Source organism: Dama dama, chromosome 19 (genome assembly GCF_033118175.1).
Source record: "Dama dama isolate Ldn47 chromosome 19, ASM3311817v1, whole genome shotgun sequence".
In the NCBI taxonomy this organism is placed as follows: Eukaryota; Metazoa; Chordata; class Mammalia; order Artiodactyla; family Cervidae; genus Dama; species Dama dama.
The window spans coordinates 20,626,433-20,651,668 of NC_083699.1; the positions used below are offsets into that span (position 1 = coordinate 20,626,433).

Consider the following 25,236-nt stretch of genomic DNA (forward strand, 5'->3'; position numbering starts at 1 on the left):
TTCAAATGAATTCTTTTTAATGGCTGAGTAATATTCCATGGTGTATATGTACCACAGCTTCCTTATCCATTCATCTGCTGATGGGCATCTAGGTTGCTTCCATGTCCTGGCTATTATAAACAGTGCTGCGATGAACATTGGGGTGCACGTGTCTCTTTCAGATCTGGTTTCCTCAGTGTGTATGCCCAGAAGTGGGATTGCTGGGTCATATGGCAGTTCTATGTCCAGTTTTTTAAGAAATCTCCACACTGTTCTCCATAGCGGCTGTACTAGTTTGCATTCCCACCAACAGTGTAAGAGGGTTCCCTTTTCTCCACACCCTCTCCAGCATTTATTGCTTGTAGACTTTTGGATAGCAGCCATCCTGACTGGCATGTAATGGTACCTCATTGTGGTTTTGATTTGCATTTCTCTAATAATGAGTGATGTTGAGCATCTTTTCATGTGTTTGTTAGCCATCTGTATGTCTTCTTTGGAGAAATGTCTGTTTAGTTCTTTGGCCCATTTTTTGATTGGGTCATTTATTTTTCTGGAATTGAGCTGCAGGAGTTGCTTGTATATTTTTGAGATTAATCCTTTGTCTGTTTCTTCATTTGCTATTATTTTCTCCCAATCTGAGGGCTGTCTTTTCACCTTACTTATAGTTTCCTTTGTAGTGCAAAAGCTTTTAAGTTTCATTAGGTCCCATTTGTTTAGTTTTGCTTTTATTTCCAATATTCTGGGAGGTGGGTCATAGAGGATCTTGCTGTGATTTATGTCGGAGAGTGTTTTGCCTATGTTCTCCTCTAGGAGTTTTATAGTTTCTGGTCTTACATTTAGATCTTTAATCCATTTTGAGTTTATTTTTGTGTATGGTGTTAGAAAGTGTTCTAGTTTCATTCTTTTACAAGTGGTTGACCAGTTTTCCCAGCACCACTTGTTAAAGAGGTTGTCTTTTTTCCATTGCATATCCTTGCCTCCTTTGTCAAAGATAAGGTGTCCATAGGTTCGTGGATTTATCTCTGGGCTTTCTATTCTGTTCCACTGATCTATATTTCTGTCTTTGTGCCAGTACCATACTGTCTTGATGACTGTGGCTTTGTAGTAGAGTCTGAAGTCAGGCAGGTTGATTCCTCCAGTTCCATTCTTCTTTCTCAAGATTACTTTGGCTATTCAAGGTTTTTTGTATTTCCATACAAATTGTGAAATTCTTTGGTCTAGTTCTGTGAAAAATACTGTTGGTAGCTTGATAGGGATTGCATTGAACCTATAGATTGCTTTGGGTAGAATAGCCATTTTGACAATATTGATTCTTCCAATCCATAAACACGGTATGTTTCTCCATCTGTTTGTGTCCTCTTTGATTTCTTTCATCAGTGTTTTATAGTTTTCTATGTATAGGTCTTTTGTTTCTTTAGGTAGATATACTCCTAAGTATTTTATTCTTTTTGTTGCAATGGTGAATGGTATTGTTTCCTTAATTTCTCTTTCTGTTTTTTCATTGTTAGTATATAGGAATGCAAGGGATTTCTGTGTGTTAATTTTATATCCTGCAACTTTACTATATTCATGGATTAGGTCTAGTAATTTTCTGGTAGAGTCTTTAGGGTTTTCTATGTAGAGGATCATGTCATCTGCAAACAGTGAGAGTTTCACTTCTTCTTTTCCTATCTGGATTCTTTTTACTTCTTTTTCTGCTCTGATTGCTGTGGCCAAAACTTCCAACACTATGTTGAATAGTAGTGGTGAGAGTGGGCACCCTTGTCTTGTTCCTGATTTCAGGGGAAATGCTTTCAATTTTTCACCATTGAGGGTGATGCTTGCTGTGGGTTTGTCACATATAGCTTTTATTATGTTGAGGTATGTTCCTTCTATTCCTGCTTTCTGGAGAGTTTTAATCATAAATGAGTGTTGAATTTTGTCAAAGGCTTTCTCTGCATCTATTGAGATAATCATATGGTTTTTATCTTTCAATTTGTTAATGTGGTGTATTACATTGATTGATTTGCAGATATTAAAGAATCCTTGCATTCCTGGGATAAAGCCCACTTGGTCATGGTGTATGATTTTTTTAATATGTTGTTGGATTCTGTTTGCTAGAATTTTGGTAAGGATTTTTGCATCTATGTTCATCAGTGATATTGGCCTGTAGTTTTCTTTTTTGGTGGCATCTTTGTCTGGTTTTGGAATTAGGGCGATGGTGGCCTCATAGAATGAGTTTGGAAGCTTACCTTCATCTGCAATTTTCTGGAAGAGTTTGAGTAAGGTAGGTGTTAGCTCTTCTCTAAATTTTTGGTAGAATTCAGCTGTGAAGCCATCTGGTCCTGGGCTTTTGTTTGCTGAAAGATTTTTGATTACAGTTTCGATTTCCTTGCTTGTGATGGGTCTGTTAAGATCTTCTATTTCTTCCTGGTTCAGTTTTGGAAAGTTATACTTTTCTAAGAATTTGTCCATTTCATCCAAGTTGTCCATTTTATTGGCATAGAGCTGCTGGTAGTAGACTCTTATGATCCTTTGTATTTCAGTGTTGTCTGTTGTGATCTCTCCATTTTCATTTCTAATTTTGTTAATTTGGTTCTTCTCTCTTTGCTTCTTAATGAGTCTTGCTAATGGTTTGTCAATTTTGTTTATTTTTTCAAAAAACCAGCTTTTAGCTTTGTTGATTTTTGCTATGGTCTCTTTAGTTTCTTTTGCATTTATTTCTGCCCTGATTTTTAAGATTTCTTTCCTTCTACTAACCCTGGGGTTCTTCATTTCTTCCTTCTCTAATTGCTTTAGGTGTAGAGTTAGGTTATTTATTTGGCTTTTTTCTTGTTTCTTGATGTAAGCCTGTAATGCTATGAACTTTCCCCTTAGCACTGCTTTTACAGTGTCCCATAGGTTTTGGGTTGTTGTCTTTTCATTTTCATTCATTTCTATACATATTTTGATTTCTTTTTTGATTTCTTCTATGATTTGTTGGTTATTCAGAAGCGTGTTATTTAGCCTCCATATGTTTGAAGTTTTAACAATTTTTTTCCTGTAATTGAGATCTAATCTTACTGCACTGTGGTCAGAAAAGATGACTGGAATGATTTCAATTTTTTTGAATTTTCCAAGACCAGATTTATGGCCCAGGATGTGATCTATTCTGGAGAAGGTTCCGTGTGCACTTGAGAAAAAGGTGAAGTTGATTGTTTTGGGGTGAAATGTCCTATAGATATCAATTAGGTCTAGCTGCTCCATTGTGTCATTTAAGGTTTGTGTTTCCTTGTTAATTTTCTGTTTAGTTGATCTATCCATAGTTGTGAGTGGGGTATTAAAGTCTCCCACTATTATTGTGTTACTATTAATTTCCTCTTTCATACTCGTTAGTGTTTGCCGTACATATTGCGGTGCTCCTATGTTGGGTGCATATATATTTATAATTGTTATATCTTCTTCTTCGATTGATCCTTTGATCATTATATAGTGTCCTTCTTTGTCTCTTTTCACATCCTTTATTTTAAAGTCTATTTTATCTGATATGAGTATTGCAACTCCTGCTTTCTTTTGGTCTCTGTTAGCATGAAATATTTTTTTCCAGCCCTTCACTTTTAGTCTGTATGTGTCTCTTGCTTTGAGGTGGGTCTCTTGTAGACAGCATATATAGGGGTCTTGTTTTTGTATCCATTCAGCCAATCTTTGTCTTTTGGTTGGGGCATTCAACCCATTTACATTTAGGGTAATTATTGATAGGTGTGGTCCCGTTGCCATTTACTTTGTTGTTTTGGGTTCACGTTTATACAACCTTTCTGCATTTCCTGTCTAGAGAAGATCCTTTAGCATTTGTTGAAGAGCTGGTTTGGTGGTGCTGAATTCTCTCAGCTTTTGCTTATCTGTAAAGCTTTTGAATTCTCCTTCATATCTGAATGAGATCCTTGCTGGATACAGTAATCTAGGTTGTAGGTTATTCTCTTTCATTACTTTCAGAACGTCCTGCCATTCCCTTCTGGCCTGGAGGGTTTCTATTGATAGATCAGCTGTTATCCTTATGGGAATCCCTTTGTGTGTTATTTGTTGTTTTTCCCTTGCTGCTTTTAATATTTGTTCTTTGTGTTTGTTCTTTGTTAATTTGATTAATTGTGTCTTGGGGTGTTTCGCCTTGGGTTTATCCTATTTGGGACTCTCTGGGTTTCTTGGACTTGGGTGGCTATTTCCTTCCCCATTTTAGGGAAGTTTTCAGCTATTATCTCCTTGAGTATTTTCTCATGGCCTTTCTTTTTGTCTTCTTCTTCTGGAACTCCTATGATTCGAATGTTGGGGCGTTTCACAGTGTCCCAGAGGTCCCTGAGGTTGTCTTCATTTCTTTTGATCCTTTTTTCTTTTTTCCTCTCTGCTTCATTTATTTCCACCATTTTATCTTCTACCTCACTTATCCTATCTTCTGCCTCCGTTATTCTACTCTTGGTTCCCTCCAAAGTGTTTTTGATCTCATTCATTGCATTATTCATTTTTAATTGACTCTTTTTTATTTCTTCTAGGTCTTTATTAAACATTTCTTGTATCTTTTCAATCTTTGTTTCCAGGCTATTTATCTGTAACTCCATTTTGTTTTCAAGATTTTGGATCATTTTTATTATCATTATTCTAAATTCTTTTTCAGGTAGATTCCCTATCTCCTCCTCTTTTGTTTGACTTGGTGGGCATTTTTCATGTTCCTTTATCTGTTGGGTATTTCTTTGCCTTTTCATCTTGTTTAGATTGCTGTATCTGGAGTGGGCTTTCTGTATTCTGGAGGTCTGTGGTTCCTTTTTATTGTGGAGGATTAACCCAGTGGGTGGGGTTAGACGATTGGCTTGTCAAGGTTTCCTGGTTAGGGAAGCTTGCGTCAGTGTTCTGGTGCGTGGAACTTGATTTCTTCTCTTTGGAGAGCAATGGAGTGCCCAGTAATGAGTTTTGAGATGGGTCTATGTGTTACGTGTGACCTTGGGCAGCCTGTATGTTGATGTTCAGGGCTATGTTCCTGTGTTGCTGGAGAATTTGCGTGGTATGTCTTGCTCTAAAACTTATTGGCTCTTGAGTGGTGGTTGGTTTCAGTGTAGGTATGAAGGCTTTTGGACAGTCACTTATTACTTAAAGTTCCATGTAGTCAGGAGTTTTCTGGTGTTCTCAGGTTTTGGGCTTAAGTCTCCTGCCTCTGGATTTCAGTTTTATTCTTCCTGTAGTCTCAGGACTTCTCCAACTATACAGCCCTGATAAGAAAACTTCTAGGTTAATGGCTAAAAGATTCTCCCCCGTTAGGGACACCCAGAGAGGTTCACAGAGTTACATGAAGAAGAGGAGAGGGAGGAGGGAGATAGAGATGAGCAGGAGGAGAAAAAGGGGGACTCAAGAGGAGAGAGACAGATCTATGCAGCTGTCTGTTCCCAGAGTGTTCTCCGTAGCCCAGTCACCTACAAAGATTCACAGAATTGGATTGGGAAGAGAAGGGGAAAGGAGGAAATAGAGGTGTTCTGAGGTAGAAAACAGAGAGTCAAGATTGGGAGAGAGTAATCTTCAGTTTAAAAATAGGGCTTCTCTTCTTTTTTTTTTTGTAAGGTTATAGTGTATTGAAAATGAAAATTAAGGAGTAGTAGAGGAGTACTAGAGGACTTTAAAAGAAATAAGAGAAAAAGAAAAATAGAAGAGAAAAAGGAAAGAAAAATAAAGAAGAAAAAAGGGGAAAAAAGAAAGAAAAAGAAAAGAAAAAAAAAAGAAAGAAAAAAAAATTTTTTTTCCCTAATTAAAAAAAGTGTAAAAATCTATGGAAATGAAAGTTAAGGAGTAATGGGGGAGTAATAGGGGATTTTAAAGGAAAATAAAAGAGAAAAAATAAAAAAGAAAAAAAAAAGAGAGAGAGAAAAGTAAAATTATATCTAGGAGTTTCTCTGGAGCTGTTGCAGTCAGTGTGGGTTAGGCTCAGTTTCAGATAGCTCCTCGTTCCAGCTTACGCTTCTCGATATCTACAGGCCCCTTCTGGTGTAGTCGGTGTTTTCTAGAGGGATTTTAATCTGTTGCACCAGTCCCTTCTGAGGCAGTTCCCTTTGTTTATTTGGCTTCTGTTTGCCGGTCTCTTCAGAGCCTCATTTCCGCCCTGACACAGGCGGGCGGAGGTGGACTCTTATTCAGGCAGCTAGTTCCGACGCTCTGCGGGGACGGGCTTGCGTCGCGGGGACGGGCTGGGGCTGCAGGGCGGGGCTGACGCTGCTTTCTCCGTCTGCGCTGCTCAGGCTCCCGGCTGTTCTATATGGAGCGCGCCCCGCGCTGCGCGAGGTTCCAGCCCTCGGGTGTTCCACAAAAGCGCGGAAGGAAAAGCTGCGCCTGCTGTCTGTGCCTTCCCCGTCAGAGCGGTCCAGGCAGCCAGGGGCTCGGTGGGCGCACTCTCCCCAGGTGTGGCGCTCCCACTCCCTTCCACGGACCCAGTCTCAGTTTCCGCTGGCGCCAGTCGGGTGCCTGCGCCTTCTGCCCTCCGCGTCCCCAGCCCCAGTCCCCGCCCGCGCCGGTCGGGTGCCTGCGCCCTGTGTCTCGCCGCGACCTTCCCCTCCCCCCTGCCTCCCGCCTCCGGCGGGGCTGGGCCGCTCCGCAGCCTGCGAGCTCTTCTCTGGATTTTCTCGGTCTCTTTGTTCTGCGAACGGCCGGCAGTGTGTTCAGGCCGGTTAATTTACTCTCTCTCCTTTGGTCTCCCACAGTTCAAGTTGGCAACTCACAGAAGCTCCCTCTGATTGTCCTCAGGGCACTCAGGCCCGGACCCTACCCCAAGCAATGCCGCCTAAGACTTCCTGGGACGGATCTCTGTCCTTAGCGCTTTTGTCTCACTTTTTATCTTTTATATTTTGTCCTACCTCCTTTCGAAGACAATGGGCTGCTTTTCTGGGCGCCTGATGACCTCAGCTAGCGATCAGAAGTTGTTTTGAGAAGTTTGCTCTGTGTCCAGTTATTCTTTTGATGAATTTGTAGGAGAGAAAGTGGTCTCCCCGTCCTACTCCTCCGCCATCTTGGCTCCTCCCCCCAAGCAATCATTTTTAAATAAACACATGTGTGCATGTACACACACATGCATGTAAGTGTGTATATATGTTGGCAAGCAGAATATTAGTTCCCCAACCAGGGATCGAACCTGGGTCCCCCGCAGTGGAAGCATGGAGTCTTAACCACTGGAACACCAGGGGAGCTCCTTGATCTACCCTTAGGACTAAGGCGTTTCCCATGTCTTCAACAAGTGACCAGAGCTCATAGCCTCAGTATTGATATGTAACCAAGTGCAGCCTTAATCTGACCAGTGAAGAAAAGCCACATTAACGCAAGTCACTTGGAGCCCAGCAGTAAGCAGGCAAGGAGGAAGTTTTCATCAATGTTCATCTACTTCTGTTCAAAGGAGAAGCTCATTGATTTTGCCCTAAATACAAGCACTAAAGAGGCATAATGTCTTGTAAAGTGGAGATAAATCTCCCTCAAGCTTGTCCACTTCCCTCTACTCAGATTTTACAATTCCCAAAGGAACTATGTATTGAATTGGTTAGACTCTCAAACATCACAATTCCCCCAAAATCGTGTGCAGAAAAGAGGACAAGATATGCACCGTCACTAAAAAATTATACTCCAGCCCCATTTTAAACAAATGATTGACATAATGTTTCTTGTATAAGAGTTGGTCCTCAAGAAATAACACTACTCTGGGTAAAGTAAAGAAGGTCTAATCTTCAAATTTTCAAAGACAACATCCCATGGTGAATTATGGGAACACTGGCAGAGATCTCAGAAGTCCTGCCAGAAGCTGCCAGGCAGTCGCTGTCTGACATGTCTCTTTATGTGATTAATGTGTTTACTCTTAAAGTTTGGGTAACATAGTAAGATTCGGGAGGCAATTTGTGTACCAAATTATCTCATATACATATATTTTAACTTTGAAATTCATTCTTAAGATTTTTGCCTTAGAGAGATAAAGTCATGCGTGTGAATATATTTATGCATAAAGAAATTCATAATAGCAAAATGCTCATCAAGGCAAATGGATCAGTAAATTATGATACACACATACAGTGGGACTCTGTGCTGCTTTTTAAAAATGATGAAGGAGATCTACATCAGGAACAAGGAATTGATTCCAAGATGTTATAGAGTAAAATGTAGGTTATAGAACCATATTCAGGTGAAATAGTCTATGCCCAGAGAGGTATTTAGAACATGTTGATGATATTTCAGCAATATTTAGTTCTTTATTTGAACTTTACAGCATTATTTTAATTTCTTGTAATAAGCAAGTATTATTTTACAAAAAGTAAATTATTTCAATGGGAAAAATAGTGAATATCATTGTCAAGATTTGATGCCTGTTTACATTTAGCCTAACTATGTCTAGATGCAAAATGCACTGAAATAGCACCTGTTTTACAAAAGTACATCATTAGGATAAGTCAGAAATTTTCTCTTTTTCAGTTTATATGATATCTACAAACACATTTTTAAAGTTCCCCAATAATCATGGGTTTTTAAGAAAAGCTTCACTTAAGAATTCTATGCAAAGGCAGTTCATTAGAACTACCTCCAGGATATTATGTGACTTTGATTCTTTCAACACTGTGCATTCCAAGGACTCCCTCATCCTGTCCCGACTCTTTCTGCCACTAGCTGAGAGGGTAAGCTTTGCTGAATGAAATAAAGCTCGCAGTTCATTTTCAAAGTTTCTGCGTGGCTTAACATCACTTTCTTAGATTAGGATGTGAAGGTACCAAAAGGCAGGAAGATGAGTCACAGAAATATGCCAAGTCCCTTTCATATAGGAATAATGGGAAGTTCTCATTGATGACCAAATAGAATGAAATAATACTAAAGTGTAGCAATGTGTTGAAATGACAGCATGTTGTCATGTTTTCCTTCGATTCAGATAAAGGGAAAGTCTTTCAAAAAGACACCAAACCAAATAACCTAAGAGCAGCAGCGGGCTGAAAAGGCAGGGGTTCCTTTTGAACTTAGATTGAGAAATAGCAACAATTGACCAAATCTAGAATTGAGCATTCGTTGCTGTTTGGAAGAGTGCTGGGGGTTACAGGAAAATACGAAAGTGGAAGACAAGAATCTTTCCCTTCTATCAAACATGGGAGAGGAGAAAGTGAGAATTTAGCTAAGTGTTTATCTGGATAACAACTAGAAATGCAACCGACGTGAAAAGAGGGGAGAGAGGTGTGGCAGAAGATCTTCCTGGAGACGTCAGAGGCAGAGAGGACCAGAGAGGAACTAAATGTTAACCAGCAAGAACTGCAGTGGCAAAGAAAAGGAGGGGCAGGAAAAAACCACTTCCTCATCTCATGTGGCCAGAGACAAAGTCCTATTCAGGGGTCCTTCTGCCTTTCTCTTTCCAACTTCTGCCTTCATATGTCACATGGGTAAAATAAAGAGTAAGAAATACCAAGATGTAAATAAGGAAGAGGTATACTAAAAGCATCACCCTTCAACCTGAGAGGTATGGGGGAACCGGGGAGACTTGCTAAGGCTGACTGCCTGGGAGGAAGGAGAACTACCGCTGAGAAGCAGGACACAGCGAGGTGATGCTGCAGAGACAGCCATTGCCACCATTATCATGTCCATGCCTGCTCCCCAACACACAGACACACACGCTTTTGAAAATCAATCAACTGAAGCTTAGACACAGGATGTAGTCTGCCAAACATTTGAACTTTCTTTTCTCTCTGTGTTCTCAAAACTTTAGTCTTTTGATTTTACACTATTAAAAAGTATTGAAGAATCCAAATAGCTTCAATTTATGTGGGAGACAGAGACAGAGATAAAGACAAAGACAGGTAAACACATATATTTACCATATTAGAAATTTAAACTGAGAAATTGTTAAAACACAAAAATACAAAAGCACATTGTGCCATCAACCATCACATAGCCTCTAGGAAACACCACTGTACACTCAAGAAACAATGAGAGTGGAAAAAGTGGACAACAGATTAATATTATGATGAAAAGAGTTTTGGTCTTTTGGAAGGGTCTGTGGGTCGCAAAGAGTCGGACACGACTGAGCGACTGAACTGAACTGAACTGAAATGACTTCCCCAGAGATCTGAGATCGCACTGTGAGAATTGCTGTTCTAACCTCAAGTCTATATTTTTCCAAGACTAGACGTTGGTTCATTGAGTGAATGGCATTCACAATCTGACTCTAAGCTCCCTCCACTGTCTCAAGTCTCCCAGTATTTGCTAAGTACCCACAAACTAGTCACACCAGAATAAACCCTCTCCCTGAAAAAAAAAAATGCATTGTTTGTGCTTAAACAGGTGGCCATGTTGTACCATCTGTCTGGAGCTACTTCATTCTCTCCTTTCAGAGGTTCCCACTGGAGATTTCAGGGCTCTGCTAAACTGTCACCCACCCAGCCCCAGGCCGAATGGTGCTCTTTCCAAGGATAGCACTTTGCTTTTCCCTCTCTTCATTTTACTCTACTCCATCATTTCTTTGTGAGTGAGTCATGTGCCTGGTCCCCTGATATCACCCCACAATCGGGTAATGAGCACCTGCCCAGCAGTGAGCTCTGGGAAGAGTCTCTGTATCTCTGAATGTCCTCGAACTAAGGGGGCAAAGAAACTTTGTGGTATGTGAATCTTTGATCCCTCATTCCCGGCACCTGACACTTGTTCAAAACAATTTTATTTGTTTTATCTACTACTTTGAAATGATCAGTTATCACTGGCTGATGGGTCTGTGGGTGACATTGTTTCCTTTGTATTTGACTGCAACATATATTTTTTGCAATTATAAATGTTACACAATGTTAAAGTGTTTCTCCCTAGTTTAGCTGATAATAGGAAACATTTCTGTATGATACACAGCTCTATGTACTTTATATTCACTTTAGCATTGCATTTAATTATTTATAATTTTGATCTCAGAAATAAAAGAGGCATCAATATCCAACTCATTTGTACAGAGATTCTTTGCATGTAATATTCCACATGTGCATATTCTATTGTTGCCTATAACTTGCATATCCTTGTGTTATTTTGGCTTTATCTTCATGTTCCGAATGGAAGATTACAGACCTTCTTTGTGTCCTATTTCCTGAATTCCTCATGGAAAATTGTTCATCTTATGGTCAGGCAATATAGGATCATAACATCCACACATAAACTTAGCACTTTAACTCTGCAAATCTCAATTAGCAGAACATTCTTCTGAAACAAATATATCTCTCAGTGGCCACCAGGGAGCCGAACTAACTGGCTGCCTTCATAAAGTTCAGTAAAACATTTACTCGGGAATGTTTCCCCCACAGATGGAATTCAAAATGGATTGTTTTGTAAAGGACTTTTATCTCCTAGAATAACCAGCAGAGTATTTGAAGTGGCGACACGACACACTACTCATTACTAACAAAGGCCTTTCCTCCCGTTGCACACCATCTGATCTACTCATTTCTGCGTGGATGCAGAAGCTTCTGCAGAAAGGAAAGAAGGATGGGCGGGAGTTATTGTTTAATCGGCCACAAGCTGGATACTGGCTGGAGGCTTGGCTCCTGCTGGGCTGTGACTGTCAGGCCTGGGGTGATTATGGCCACAGACTAAGCTCCATGGATACCCGCTCCCTCCACGATACCCACAGGCTGGCCCTCCCTGTCCTCTAAGAAGGGCTGTGGTCCCCGTGGCATCCCCACTCCAGTTTTCTCATTGACATGCAGGGAGCGCTCCCATAAGCAAAGGCTGCAAAGCGTCATTAACGTGGTGCGGAGACAAACAACACTGGAGCTGCATACCAAGCGGCGGCACATTTAACAGAATCATTTTATTATGGATACATTCCGGGCCGCCACAGCGAGCCACTCGCCGAAACTGTGCCGGCAAAATGGATCTTTGCTAATTACATTTCATGCATATTTCAGATCTTTCCACAGGGTTGCAAGGGGATGGGGATGGTGTGCGTAAAAAAGGGAATTTTACAGCCAGGTTCACTTGCATTTGGTATCAAGAGCCAAACTAGCTGGTAACAAAGATAAGTTCAATTACATTCCACGTTGTGTTTGCTTTAGCTGGAATACTTCCTCCGAGAAACTCTATCAGCACTGCTGTGGTTGCTGGTTGAAAATGAAATTACTCTCCAAATCCACCTGAATACACATTATTGCAGAAAAGCACAGAGCTTAAATCATTTCATTCCCACTTTTCCTTTTCTATATTTGTCCCCAGATTGAATTAAGGAAATGGATGTGGCACATGTTAGGAGAGTGACAGAAAAGCATCGTTACCTGCTTCAAGACTGAATTGTAAAGGACACAAGTGACTGCTTTCCTGTGGCTTGTCACCCTCTTGCCGGCTTCACTTTTCATTGCCAGCAAAGCCAGCTGGTTATTGAACGAGATGAAGAGTCGGCCGTGGGCTTCATCAAAGTGGAAGAGACACCTGAAGTCCTGACTCTTGGGGAAAAAGCAAGAGATCCTCTGGATGGATAGTTGATGCTGAATATCCCAGAGTCTCAAAACCTGCAGGAAAAGTAACAGAGTCGTATGACTATGTCAAGAATCATTCTAATTTTCTAACCAAATTCTCTCTAGCTCACCCTGAACCTCAGGCAGGCTCACCATAGTGCTGTTAACTATTCGCCCTTATCTCATAGAACACATTTTTTGTATTTCCCTTCTCTGTTTGAGTATTTCCTTTCCAGGAAAGGGATTTTGTTTTGTCTCAGTCTTCAGAAAAATGCCTGCATTCAGCAGGTGCTTGTGCTAGGAAGAATAATTGTCTTCAAAGATATCCATGTGCTAATTCTTGGAAAATGTGAAAATACTATCTTATATGGCAAAAGAGATGTCATAAATTAAGGCCTTGAGGATGGAGAGATAATCCTGGTTGATTTGGACAAGTCCAGTATAATCACAGGGCTTCCCAGATGGCTCAGTGGTAGAGAATCCATCTGCCAATGAAGGAGATGTGGGTTCTATCCCTGGGTCAGGAGGATCCCCTGGAGATGGAAATAGCAATCCACTCCAGTATTCTAGCCTGGGAAATCCCATGGACAGAAGAGACTGGCAGGCTATAGTCCATGGGGTCACAAAAAAACAGACTTAACTTAGTGACTAAACTTTTTCACTCTCCTCTTTCACTTTCATCAAGAGGGTCTTTAGTTCTTCTTCACTTTCTGCCATAAGGGTGGTGTCATCTGCATATCTGAGGTTATTGATATGTCTCCTGGCAATCTTGATTCCAGCTTGTGCTTCATCCAGCCCAGCGTTTCTCATGATGTATTCTGCATAGCAGTTAAATAAGCAGGATGACAATATACAGCCTTGATGTACTCCTTTTCCTATTTGTTGTTCTATGTCCAGTTCTAACTGTTGCTTCCTGACCTTCATACAGATTTCTCAAGAGGCAGGTCAGGTGGTCTGGTATTCCCATCTCTTGAAGAATTTTCAGTAGTTTATTGTGATCCACACAGTCAAAAGCTTTGGCATAGTCAATAAAGCAGAAGTAGATGTTTTTCTGGACCTCTCTTGCTTTTTCAATGATCCAGCGACTGTTGGCAATTTGATCTCTGGTTTCTCGGCTTTTTGAAAACCAGCTTGAACATCTGGAAGTTCATGGTTCATATATTGCTGAAGCCTGGCTTGGAGAATTTTGAGCGTTACTTTACTAGTGTGTGAGATGAGTGCATTTGTGCAGTAGTTTGAGCATTCTTTGGCATTGCTTTTCTTTGGGATTAGAATGAAAACTGACCTTTTCCAGTCCTTTGGCCACTGCTGAGTTTTCCAAATTTGCTGGCATATTGAGTGCAGCACTTTCACAACATCACCTTTTAGGATTTGAAATAGCTCACCTGGAATTCCATCACCTCCACTAGCTTTGTTCACAGTGATGCTTCCTAAGGCCCACTTCAGTTCACATTCCAGGATGTCTGGCTCTAGGTGAGTGATCACACCATCATGATTACCTGGGTCATGAAGATTTTTTTTGTACAGTTCTTCTGTGTATTCTTGCCACCTCTTCTTAATATCTTCTGGTTCTCTTAGGTCCATACCATTTCTGTCCTTTATTGAGCCCATCTTTGCATGAAATGTTCCCTTGGTATCTCTAATTTTCTTGAAGAGATCTCTAGCCTTTCCCACTCTATCGTTTTCCTCTATTTCTTCGCATTGATCACTGAGGAAGGCTTTCCTATCTCTCCTGGGTATTCTTTGGAACTCTGCATTCAAATGGGTATATCTTTCCTTTTCTCCTTTGCTTTTCACTTCTCTTCTTTTCACAGCTATTTGTAAGACCACCTCAGACAGCCATTTTGCTTTTTTTGCATTTCTTTTTCTTGGGGATGGTCTTGCTCCCTGTCTCCTGTACAATGTCAAAAACCTCCATCCATAGTTCACCAGGCACTCTGTCTATCACATCTAGTCCCTTAAATCTATTTCTCACTTCCACTGTATAATTGTCATGGATTATACCAGAATAGTCTGGTGGTTTTCCCTATTTTCCTCAATTTAAGTCTGGATTTGGCAATAAGGAGTCCGTGATCTGAGCCACAGTCAGCTCCCAGTCTTGTTTTTGCTGACTATATAGAGCTTCTTCATCTTAGGCCGTGAAGAATATAATCAACCTGATTTCGGTGTTGACCATCTGGTGATGTCCATGTATAGAATCTTTTCTTGTGTTGCTGGAAGAGGGTGCTTACCATAGCCAGTGTGTTCTCTTGGGAGAACTCTATTAGCTTTTGCCCTGCTTCATTCTGTACTCCAAGGCCAAATTTTCCTGTTTCTCCAGGTGTTTCTTGACTTCTTACTTTTGCATTCCAGTTCCCTATAATGAAAAGGACATCTTTTTTTGTTGTTAATTCTAGAAGGTCTTGTAGGTCTTCACAGAACTGTTCAACTTTGGCTTCTTCAGCATTTCTGGTCAGGGCACAGACTTGGATTACCATGATATTGAATGGTTTACCTTGGAAATGAACAGAGATCACTCTTTTGTTTTTGAGACTGCATCCAAATACTGCATTTCAAACTCTTTTGTTGACTATGATGGCTACTCCATTTCTTCTAAGGGATTCCTGCCCACAGTAGTAGATACAATGGTCATCTGAGTTAAATTCACCCTTTCCAGTCCATTTTAGTTCCCTGATTCCTAAAATGTCAATGTTCACTCTTTCCATCTCCTGTTTGATCACTTCCAATTTGCCTTGATTCATGGACCTAACATTCCAGGTTCCTATGCAATATTGTTCTTTATAGCATTGGACCTTGCTTCTATCACCAGTCACATGCACAACTGGGTATTATGTTTGCTTTGGCTCCATCCCTTCATTCTTTCTGGACTTATATTTCTCCACTGCTCTCCAATAGCATATTGGGCACCTACCAACCTGGGGAGTTCCTCTTTCAGTGTCCTATCTTTTTGCCTTTTCATACTGTTCATGGGGTTCTCAAGGCAGGAATACTGAAGTAGTTTGCCATTCCCTTCTCCAGTGCACCACATTTTGTCAGAACTCTCTACCATGACCCGTCCATCTTGGGTGGCCCTACATGTCATGGCTCATAGTTTCATTGAGTTAGACAAGGCTGTGGTCCTTGTGATTAGATTGGTTAGCTTTCTGTGCTTGTGGTTTTTAGTCTTCCCTCTGATGGAGAAGGGCAGACAGACTGCCTTTATGGCAGAAAGTGAAGAACTAAAGAGTCTCTTGATAAAAGTGAAAGAGGAGAGTGAAAAAGTTGGCTTAAAGCTCAACATTCAGAAAACTAAGATCATGCCACCCGAACCCATCACTTCATGGCAAATAGATGGAGAAACAGTGGAAATAGTGACAGATTTAATTTTGGGGGGCTCCAAAATCACTGCAGATGGTGATTGCAGCCATGAAAGAAAAAGAAGCTTACTCCTTGGAAGGAAAGTTATGACCAACCTAGACAGCATATTAAAAAGCAGAGACATTACTTTGTCAACAAAGGTCCATCTAGTCAAGGCTATGGTTTTTCCAGTGGTCATGTATGGATATGAGAGTTGGACTATAAAGAAAACTGAGTGCTGAAAAATTGATGCTTTTGAACTGTGGTGTTGGAGAAGACTCTTGAGAGTCCCTTGGACTGCAAGGAGATCCAGCCAGTTCATCCTAAAGGAAATCAGTCCTGAATTTTCATTGGAAGGACTGATGTTGAAGCTGAAATTATAATAGTTTGGCCACCTGATGCAAAGAACTGATTCATCTGAAAAGACCCTGATGCTGGGAAAGATTGAGGGCAGGAGGAGAAGGGGACAACAGAGGATGAGATAGTTGGATGGCATTACCAACTCAATGGACATTAGTTTGAGTCAACTCCAGGAGTTGGTGATGGACAGGGAGGCCTGGCGTGCTGCAGCATATGGGGTCACCAAGAGTCGGACATGACCCAGCGACTGAAGTGAGCTGAACTGAAGTGACTAAACAACAGTATAACCACAGGGAGATCAAAGTTACAGAATGTAAGATAAACTCTGCCTAGGGCTTCCCTGGTAGCTCAGTCAGTAAAGAACCCACCTGCAATGCAGAAGACCGGGTTTCAATTCCTGGGTTGGGAAGATCCCCTGGAGAAGGAAGTGGCAAGTCACTCCAGTATTCTTGCCTGGAGAATCCCATGGATAGAAGAGCCTTGGCAGGCTACAGTCCATGGGGTCGCAAGAGTCGGGCATGATTCAGCAACTAAAACCATCACCAGTGTTCCTGGCTTGGAGGATGGAGAAAAGGAGCTATAAACCAAGGGAGCTGGAAGAGGCAGGGAAACAAATTCTCCTCCAGTGCCTCCAGAAAAGTAGACAGCCTTGTGAGTACCTTGATTTTAGCCCGGTGAGACCCAGGCTACAATTCTAACCTACAAAACATAAAAGGTGTGCTGTTGCAAACCACTGAGTTTGTGGTTATCTGTCACAGTAGCAAAAGAAAACGAATACGATCTCTTTCTCTATATAGATTTTTAAATAGATAATAGGTAGATAGATAGATAATATACATATTTTTTGTGAAACAAAATTCTTTACTGTCTGAGTCACCAGAGAAGCCCATTAAAGGAAATCAAGTTCAGATAACACAGACAATTAAGGCACAAAAATGCCACACACGTGGACAAGCACTGAAGGAAATGGGAAGAGGAGCTCTGCAGATGCCAGTGTTGCCCCTGTCAGTCATGGAGCAGAATTAACCCAGTGCAGTGAGGGAGAATCAGGCTTTCCTGGTTGCTCAGAGGGTAAAGAATTTGGCTGCAATGCAGGAGACCCAGGTTCAATACCTGGGTAGGGAAGATCCCCTGGAGAAAGAAATGGCTACCTACTCCAGTATTCTTGCCTGGAGAATTCCATGGACAGAGGGGCCTGTCGAGCTACAGTCCATACGGTTAGAAAGAGTTGGACATGACTGAGTGATTAATACTTTCAGTGAGGGAGAGTCCGAATAAGAGGGAAAAACCCCTCCAAAAGGGGCTGCAGGCCAGTTCTAGGGCCAGACTTCAGTTGTCATCTTGGCTCTGTCTCGTACTGCAGAGTGAACTCTAGTTTGTTTCTTTGTCTCTCTGAAATTTTGATGTGTAACCTACCTGAAAAGTGAAAGGGAAGTCACTCAGTCATGTCCGATTCTTTGTGACCCCATGGACTATGGAATTCTCTGGGCCAGAATACTGGAGTGGGTAGCCATTCCCTTCTCCAGGGGATCTTCCCAATCCAGGGGTCAAATCCTGGTCTCCCACATTGCAGGCAGATTCTTTACCAGCTGAGCCTCCCCCTAGCCAGCTGAGGGAAGCCCAAGAATACTGGAGTGGGTAGCCTATCCCTTCTTCAGCAGATCCTCCTGACCCAGGAATCAAACTGGGGTCTCCTGCATTGCAGGCAATTCTTTACCAACTGTGTTATCAGGGAAGCCTGGTACCTATGTAATCTGACGCTATAAAGATTGAATGAGAGCCCATGTCAAGCATTTGGCATGATGACCTGTATGTAGTAAGTGCCCAATAAATGTTTCATTATTAAATGTATTTTATTCCTTCTATTATATAAATATTAGAACTTTAGAGCAGAAAAAGTTTCTTTCAAATAAACTGCTGTGCTTTATCCAATGTGAGAATTATTTCTAAATTATCTATGAAAGATGGCCTCTTTACACAAGTGTTTATTACTCCATAAGGCAAGCAACCCTGTAGTTTTAACCTATTTTAAATCTTATACTCCTTTGGGGAAAAAAATCAGTTGAAAATGATGGCCCATCCCTTCCTTTTAAATGCACATATTCATATATGAGCACAATATTCCATAGAATTTCTTTGGATACACAGACACACGAATCTCCTATGCAGATCCTGGGATCCCATGGGATAGGAATTCCTATAGCATTATGATAAGCCAAAGACTTCCTCTTCTACCTTTTGATTCTATCCTACTCTCTTTCCCTACATCTACATCAGCCTCTTCATACACCTCTTGTCCAGGGTAGATGACCCCAGTTCCTTTTAAATCATAGCATCATTTGTAGATCCCACTCCATCATGACAGTCTCTTGATTCTCTCCCTTTGTCTTTTTTTTTTTTTCACTTTCTTTTCAGGGAGGTTGGTCATTCAGGCTTTGATCACTTTTTTTAAAAATGTAATAAGATATGTCCATGGTGTAAAATCCAGTGGCATCAAAAGGCTTTTTTATCAATTCATCCCTCTCAATCCCAAGTCCCCGTTCCCCCCTCCATCTCAGAGACAGCCTTCTTTGACTCTTTCTGTTATGGTTTTCTCCATAACACCAAATAATAGCTGTTTGTGTGTGTGTGTGTGTGCAAGCATGTATGCCTTTGTGAACATAGCATATATTAATTGTACATCGAATGATACTCTCTTCTGAAAGAAATACTTACTTACACTCCTAGTCTCCCTTTCTCATCCCATTGCCCCAGTCTAAACATCGTAATTTTTAGTCTGATGCTTAGTCTAAACATTGAATGACACTCTCTTCTGAAAGAAATACTTACTTACACTCCTATTCTCCCTTTCTTATTCCATTGCCCCAATCTAAGCATTGTATTTTTTAGTCCTAAACTAAAAAATAGTTGTGTGTGTGTGTTAAATTGCTTCAGTTGTGTCTGATTCTTTGTGACGCTATGGACTGTAGCCTGCCAGGCTCCTCTGTACATGGGGATTCTCCAGGCAAGACTACTGGAGTGGGTTGCCATTCCCTCTTCCAGGGGATCTTCCCCACCCAGGGATCGAACCCATGTCTCCTGTGGCTCCTGCATTGCAGCTGGGTTCTTTGCCACTGAGTCACCAGGGAAGTCCTAGTGTTGTTACACTTTAAAATAATATACTTACACATTAATTAATGTACCATCAATAGAAGACAGTATATCTCTACTCACCAATATATAACATGAACACCTTAGGGTCCCCAAGGGTTTATTTAAGCAAAGGGCTCAGAATTGAGCCAATATTTCAGGTGTGTTCTAACCACTGTTACAGACACTATGACTTATTTAAACACCCTATTTTTACATTAGCTGAATAAGCCATTCCAACATGCATTGCCCTTACCTTGAGGTCCTGACTGAGTAAAATTCTAAGTGTTATTCCCATGAATAAACAATCAAGGCAGACATCTACCATTCTACCTTTAAAAATCTGATGTTGTAAGCTAAAATTAGGATTTTTCTAATTTCAAAGTATAAGAATACAATTTTGAATCCTAATTACATTATATTGATAACTCCTCCCTGATTTGTCCATACATCCCATGGAATACAGTAGATGGTAAATAGATGTTTTCTTCATTTGTTGAAATCTGTGGTTCATCTAATAACTGTTTTTATCCAGCTCACTGATGAAAAATATTAGCTAGGATAAGTCCAAAAATATAACACTTCCATAAACAAAGCTTGCCTCAACTTCTACATGGTTATTTACCCAATTGCAGATCTCATCTAATTCACAATAAAATGTTATGAGGATTTTTCAAAAACCTTGCAGAAATGAGTATGTTTGATGTAAACTAAGATCATGGCATCTGGTCCCATTACTTCATTGCAAATAGATGGGGAAGCAGTGGAAACAGTGGCAGACTTTATTTTGGGGGGCTCCAAAATCACTGCAGATGGTGACTGCAACCATGAAATTAAAAGACACTTACTCCTTGGAAGGAAAGTTATGACCAATCTAAACAGCATATTAAAAAGCAGAGGCATTACTTTGTCAACAAAAGTCCATCTAGTCAAGGCTAGGGTTTTTCCAGCAGTCGTGTATGGATGTGAGAGTTGGACTATGAAGAAAGCTGAGTGCTGAAGAATTGGTGCTTTTGAACTGTAGTGTTGGATAGGACTCTTGAGAGTCCCTTGGACTGCAAGGAGATCCAACCAGTCCATCCTAAAGGAGATCAGTCCTGCGTGTTCATTGGAAGGACTGGTGTTGAAGCTGAAACTCTTAATATTTTGGCCACCAGATGCAAACAACTGACTCATGTGAAAAGATCCTGATGCTGGGAAAGATTGAGGGCAGGAGGAGAAGGAGACAACAGAGGATGAGATGATTGGATGGCATCACCGACTCAGTGGACATGACTTTGGGCAAACTCCTGGAGTTGGTGGTGAACAGGGAGGCCTGGTGTGCTGTGGTTCATGGGGTCGCAAAGAGTCGGACATGACTGAGTGACTGAACTGAATTGATATAGTGGGTAATGTATCCATGTACTAACATCTGTAACAAACTAAACTCCCAAATAAAAAGCATTACCAATCCTTCTAACCCCGACTATATGTTTATAAAAGTACATTGGGTTTTCTTGGCAAGAATATTTTATTAAACAACTTATTCTAATTCTTAAACCTTATAATTTTTATTTAAAACATTCTGGCAACTCTCCAGAAAATGTTTATCCTCAAAAATATAAATCCTATAAGAACTAAGACTTTCAAATATATTTCAAAGTGTTCTAAATATAATAGGATGGATAAGTTATTATTTTGAATGTTAGAGTCACAAGATTAAACACATCTATATCACTCTCAAACTCTCATATAACTTAAAATGGTTATATCCCCATTGTTCAAAATCTTGTCTTGTTTGGTACGGATTTGTTCCTAAAAGAGCTGAAATCAACTTTATTTCAGAAGAACTTCATTTTAGAAAAATAATATTGGGCAAGATTGAGTATAGATTAGCAATAACCCAACAGTATTAATGGACTATAATTTCCCCAGAATCATTTTCCACACATTGTTCAAATCATTTATACTGACTTTAATATTTTGTTGACATTTAGTCACATTTAATTAAATGAAAAATTAAAAATAGATGAGTGATAACCTCTACTCTATGACAGGTGAGTCCCTGCTATCAGCAATTAAAACTAGAGTTGTTTTTAAAAAATCATGATGTGTATCTTCATTAATTTTTCTTAAAATTAATTTTTACTTTTCTTCTTTCCCTCCTTCCCTTGAAGAACCCTTAATTTTCATAATTAGTGATCCTACTAAGTTCCCTTCCATCTTTAACTATCTAATTTTTCTTTCTGCTAAGAATCAAAGCCAACAACATTTATATACTGTCATTAATGTACAAAACAGTGTTTCAGTTCTCCCAGAAATAATGTCATGGCATGTGACTTCCCATATGATTTTCAATTTTTCCTACACTTCCATAATCTATGCTAGTGATTCTCAATCTTGAAACTAGAAATACCAATGGTGTTTGAGAAAATGATTATGTTTGGGCCCTTTTCCAAAACCAATTAAATCAGACTCTCTGAGGATGGGGCTCAAGCATGAGTTTTCTTTAATTTCCCAAGTATTTCCATTGTATTACACTTTAGCTTCTCAACTTGGTTTTAAGGTCAATGCTAATCTCCTTGAACAAGGCCTTTTTCTCTCAGCTTAATTAGTAATATCATGTGACTTGGCTTTAAACCAGATAACTGTGCTCCCCTAATCAGCCTATATCTCTTTAATCATGAAAAATATCTCACATTAATTCTATTTTCTTTGCAAAATGTCACTTAAATAACTAGTTATTATTGAGAATTCTTGATTTTCCTCTTTTTATGTTCGTGTTGACTTCTGGAAGGGAATTATGCCACATTTCAGAAAGGAGTATATTTAATATCATTTTCCATTCCAGATATCTTAGAGATGTTTCCTTTATTCTTAGTAGGGAAAATAAAGAACTGGACAAACACCCAGGCTTAAAAATTATCATTGAGTAAATGATTATTTTTTAATTTATATTTTCCATAAATTCTCATCTAAACTGTACTTTCTATTTTCATCACAATACCTGAGAACTTGTGATGCTTGTCCAAACAAGACTTACTAAGTCTAGTCTTTGAAATGATTTATACACGGCTCTTTATTTTATCTCCCTTTTTACAGTATTAGAGGAATAAATATCCAAGCTTGTGATTTTATATCAAGGCAGAATTTAACTTTTCACATAATGATGAACACATCTTTCTACTTAATCTTTATCTTGTTACCATTTAATAATGCAGGATTATGAAAGCAAATCCCATACGAATCATAACTAGCACTAGAAATCAAAGATGGAGACTCCAGACATCCTGATCTTCGTTTTAATACTACTCAGCTCTGTCAGTTTAGGTGTATTATATTACCTTTCCATTTCCTCACCTTTATACAGAATGGGCCCCTGCCAGCTTTGAAATTCTGCCAATTTTTTTGGAATGCACTGAAATTGCTCAATCCATTATCTATACGTTCCAAAACAACAAAATGGAAGCAGTTTCAAGAAGGGGTATTGTGAAAATTGGGTTAAAGAAATGTGTCTAATTTTACTGAGGAATTTCTTCCTGCTCCCTGCTAGAGATGGGTAGAATCATTTCACACAGGCATAACAAAACTATAAAGTTTGCAACCCCATGGACCATAGCCCGCCAGGCTCCTCTGTCCATGCGACTTCCCAGGCAAGAATACAGGAGTGGGTTTCCATGCCCTCCTCCTGCATCTTCCAGACCCAGGGATCGAACCCGCATCTCCTGTGACTTGGGCATTGCAGGTGGATTCTTTATAGCCAAGCCACTGGGGAAGCCTAATGAAACTATAATATATAAATAAACAAAACTTTTTTATCCTATAAATATTAGATTTATTAAGTGGGTAACTTCATGGAAGGGTGGGTGCACAAATAGATGTATGGATGGATATAGAATCCATTTTCAGTGCACTTTTTAAAACCAAATCAGTATTATTTACATATTGGCAACATGTTCAAATTTAATTCAAAGTGGTTAGGGGAAAAACTGTAAAGTTTCCTAATAATGATAGAAAAGTGAGAAAAAAGTAGAAGACAGACCCCGGACAACTGTATCTAAATGAGACTTGTTTGACTGCATCAAACATTTGCTACTAAATCCTGCCATCCTGCAGGGCATAGATATAAAATGACAATAAGAAAGAGAGAGAAAGAATATAGCACTAGGGAATTTTGAAGACAGCAGTGCAGCAGCTCAGCTCTCCAGGATAATCCACAAAAATGGATAGCCTACTTGCAGATAATAGGATAACAGGAACTGAGGGCATTGGCTCTTCTGAATATACCTTTATGTATTAACAAGTCTATTTATTTAGAATTTAAGCCTTGGGATAATCCACAAAGGCATAATCAGTGAACGTTTAGAAGCAATTTTGTTTGACATGATATATACTAGCAAAAGTATTCTACTGAACACCTCAGTTAGTGTTTTTATCTTTAAGTCATATAACAGATCTACTTTTAAGAAATATTTTTGCCATTTTTTCCCCCAGGATGAGATCTAATTTAAGATATTAGTCGGAAATTAAAACCTCTTGTGCTATTCGCTCTTAAATTGTTAGCACAGCCATTATCATCTTTTTTTTTTTTTCCCCATCTTTTTCAATAAAAATGAGAGAAGACATACAGCTCTAAGACACAGATTTCTATTGTGTGTCTGTTTGGTATTCTATCACTGACCTTGAAAAAGTCAAAATGCTTCTTAACACTATGAATTGTTTTGAAAAAAATCTCACTAATTTCCCAGTTCAAGTTTGGCAATAAATTTAACTAACATCAACATTTTGTTTCAAAAGATTTTTTTTTTTTTTTCCAGAACAAAAGTTCATTTGGAGGATTTTAAAATTTCAGTTAAATTGATTTTTTGGCTATTATCATTACTCACATACACTGAAAAACATAACAGGGTTTTTTTCTCAGGCTTTAAACAGAAATTTTCAAACTTTGTGTTTCAAAGATTACTGTCTCTCTTTTTTTTCCCCAATTATTTTTATTAGTTGGAGGCTAATTACTATACAATATTGTAGTGGTTTCTGCCATACATTGACATGAATCAGCCATGGATTTACATGTATTCCCCATCCTGAACCCCCCTCCCGCCTCCCTCCCCATCCCATCCCTCTGGGTCATCCCAGTGCACCAGCCCCGAGCACTTGTCTCATGCATCGAACCTGGACTGGCGATCTGTTTCACACTTGATAATATACGTTTCGATGTTGTTCTCTCAGATCATCCCATCCTCACCTTCTCCCATAGAGTCCAAAAGTCTGTTCTGTACATCTGTGTCTCTTTTTCTGTTTTGCATATAGGGTTATCATTACCATCTTTCTAAATTCCATATATATGTGTTAGTATGCTGTATTGGTGTTTATCTTTCTGGCCTACTTCACTCTGTATAATGGGCTGCAGTTTTATCCATTTCAAAAGAACTTATTCAAATGTATTCTTTTTAGTGGCTCAGTAATATTCCATGGTGTATATGTACCATAGCTTCCTTATCCATTCGTCTGCTGATAGGCATCTAGGTTCTTCCATGTCCTGGCTATTATAAACAGTGCTGCGACGAATATTGGGGTGCACGTGTCTCTTTCAGATCTGGTTTCCTCGGTGTGTATGCCCAGGAGTGAGATTGCTGGATCATATGGCAGTTCTATTTCCAGTTTTTTAAGGAATCTCCACACTGTTCTCCATAGTGGCTGTACTAGTTTGCATTCCCACCAACAGTGTAAGAGGGTTCCCTTTTCTCCACACCCTCTCCAGCAACTGTCTCTTTTTTATTTCACAAAATAAACATAAACACTTTAAAATTCTTTCTTTTTTTAAGTTCAGTATTTATACTAACAACCTTTTTGAAGAAAGTAAGTGAAAACCAACTAAAATAAGGGAACTCTGGTTCAAGTATCACTGCAGACTAGGATTTTGTAGGGGGCTTTTCTGCTTCAGAGAAAATCAGCTTTGACTAAAACATAATTTCTGTCGCCTTGCTGGATCTTCAGGGATTGGGGACAATCTCCACAGGTCCAAAAGAAG

At 39.8% G+C, this 25,236-nt stretch overlaps 1 protein-coding gene across 1 annotated transcript in view; it reads right to left on the reverse strand.

The window, feature by feature from the left end:
* The window catches only part of WDR49 (WD repeat domain 49), a 194,823-nt gene that overhangs the window by 78,808 nt on the left and 90,779 nt on the right, over positions 1-25,236 (reverse strand). Inside the window, exon 8 of the mRNA XM_061168263.1 lies at positions 12,222-12,455. Coding sequence (XP_061024246.1) covers positions 12,222-12,455 — 234 coding nt within the window. The remainder of the gene's footprint in view (positions 1-12,221; positions 12,456-25,236) is intronic.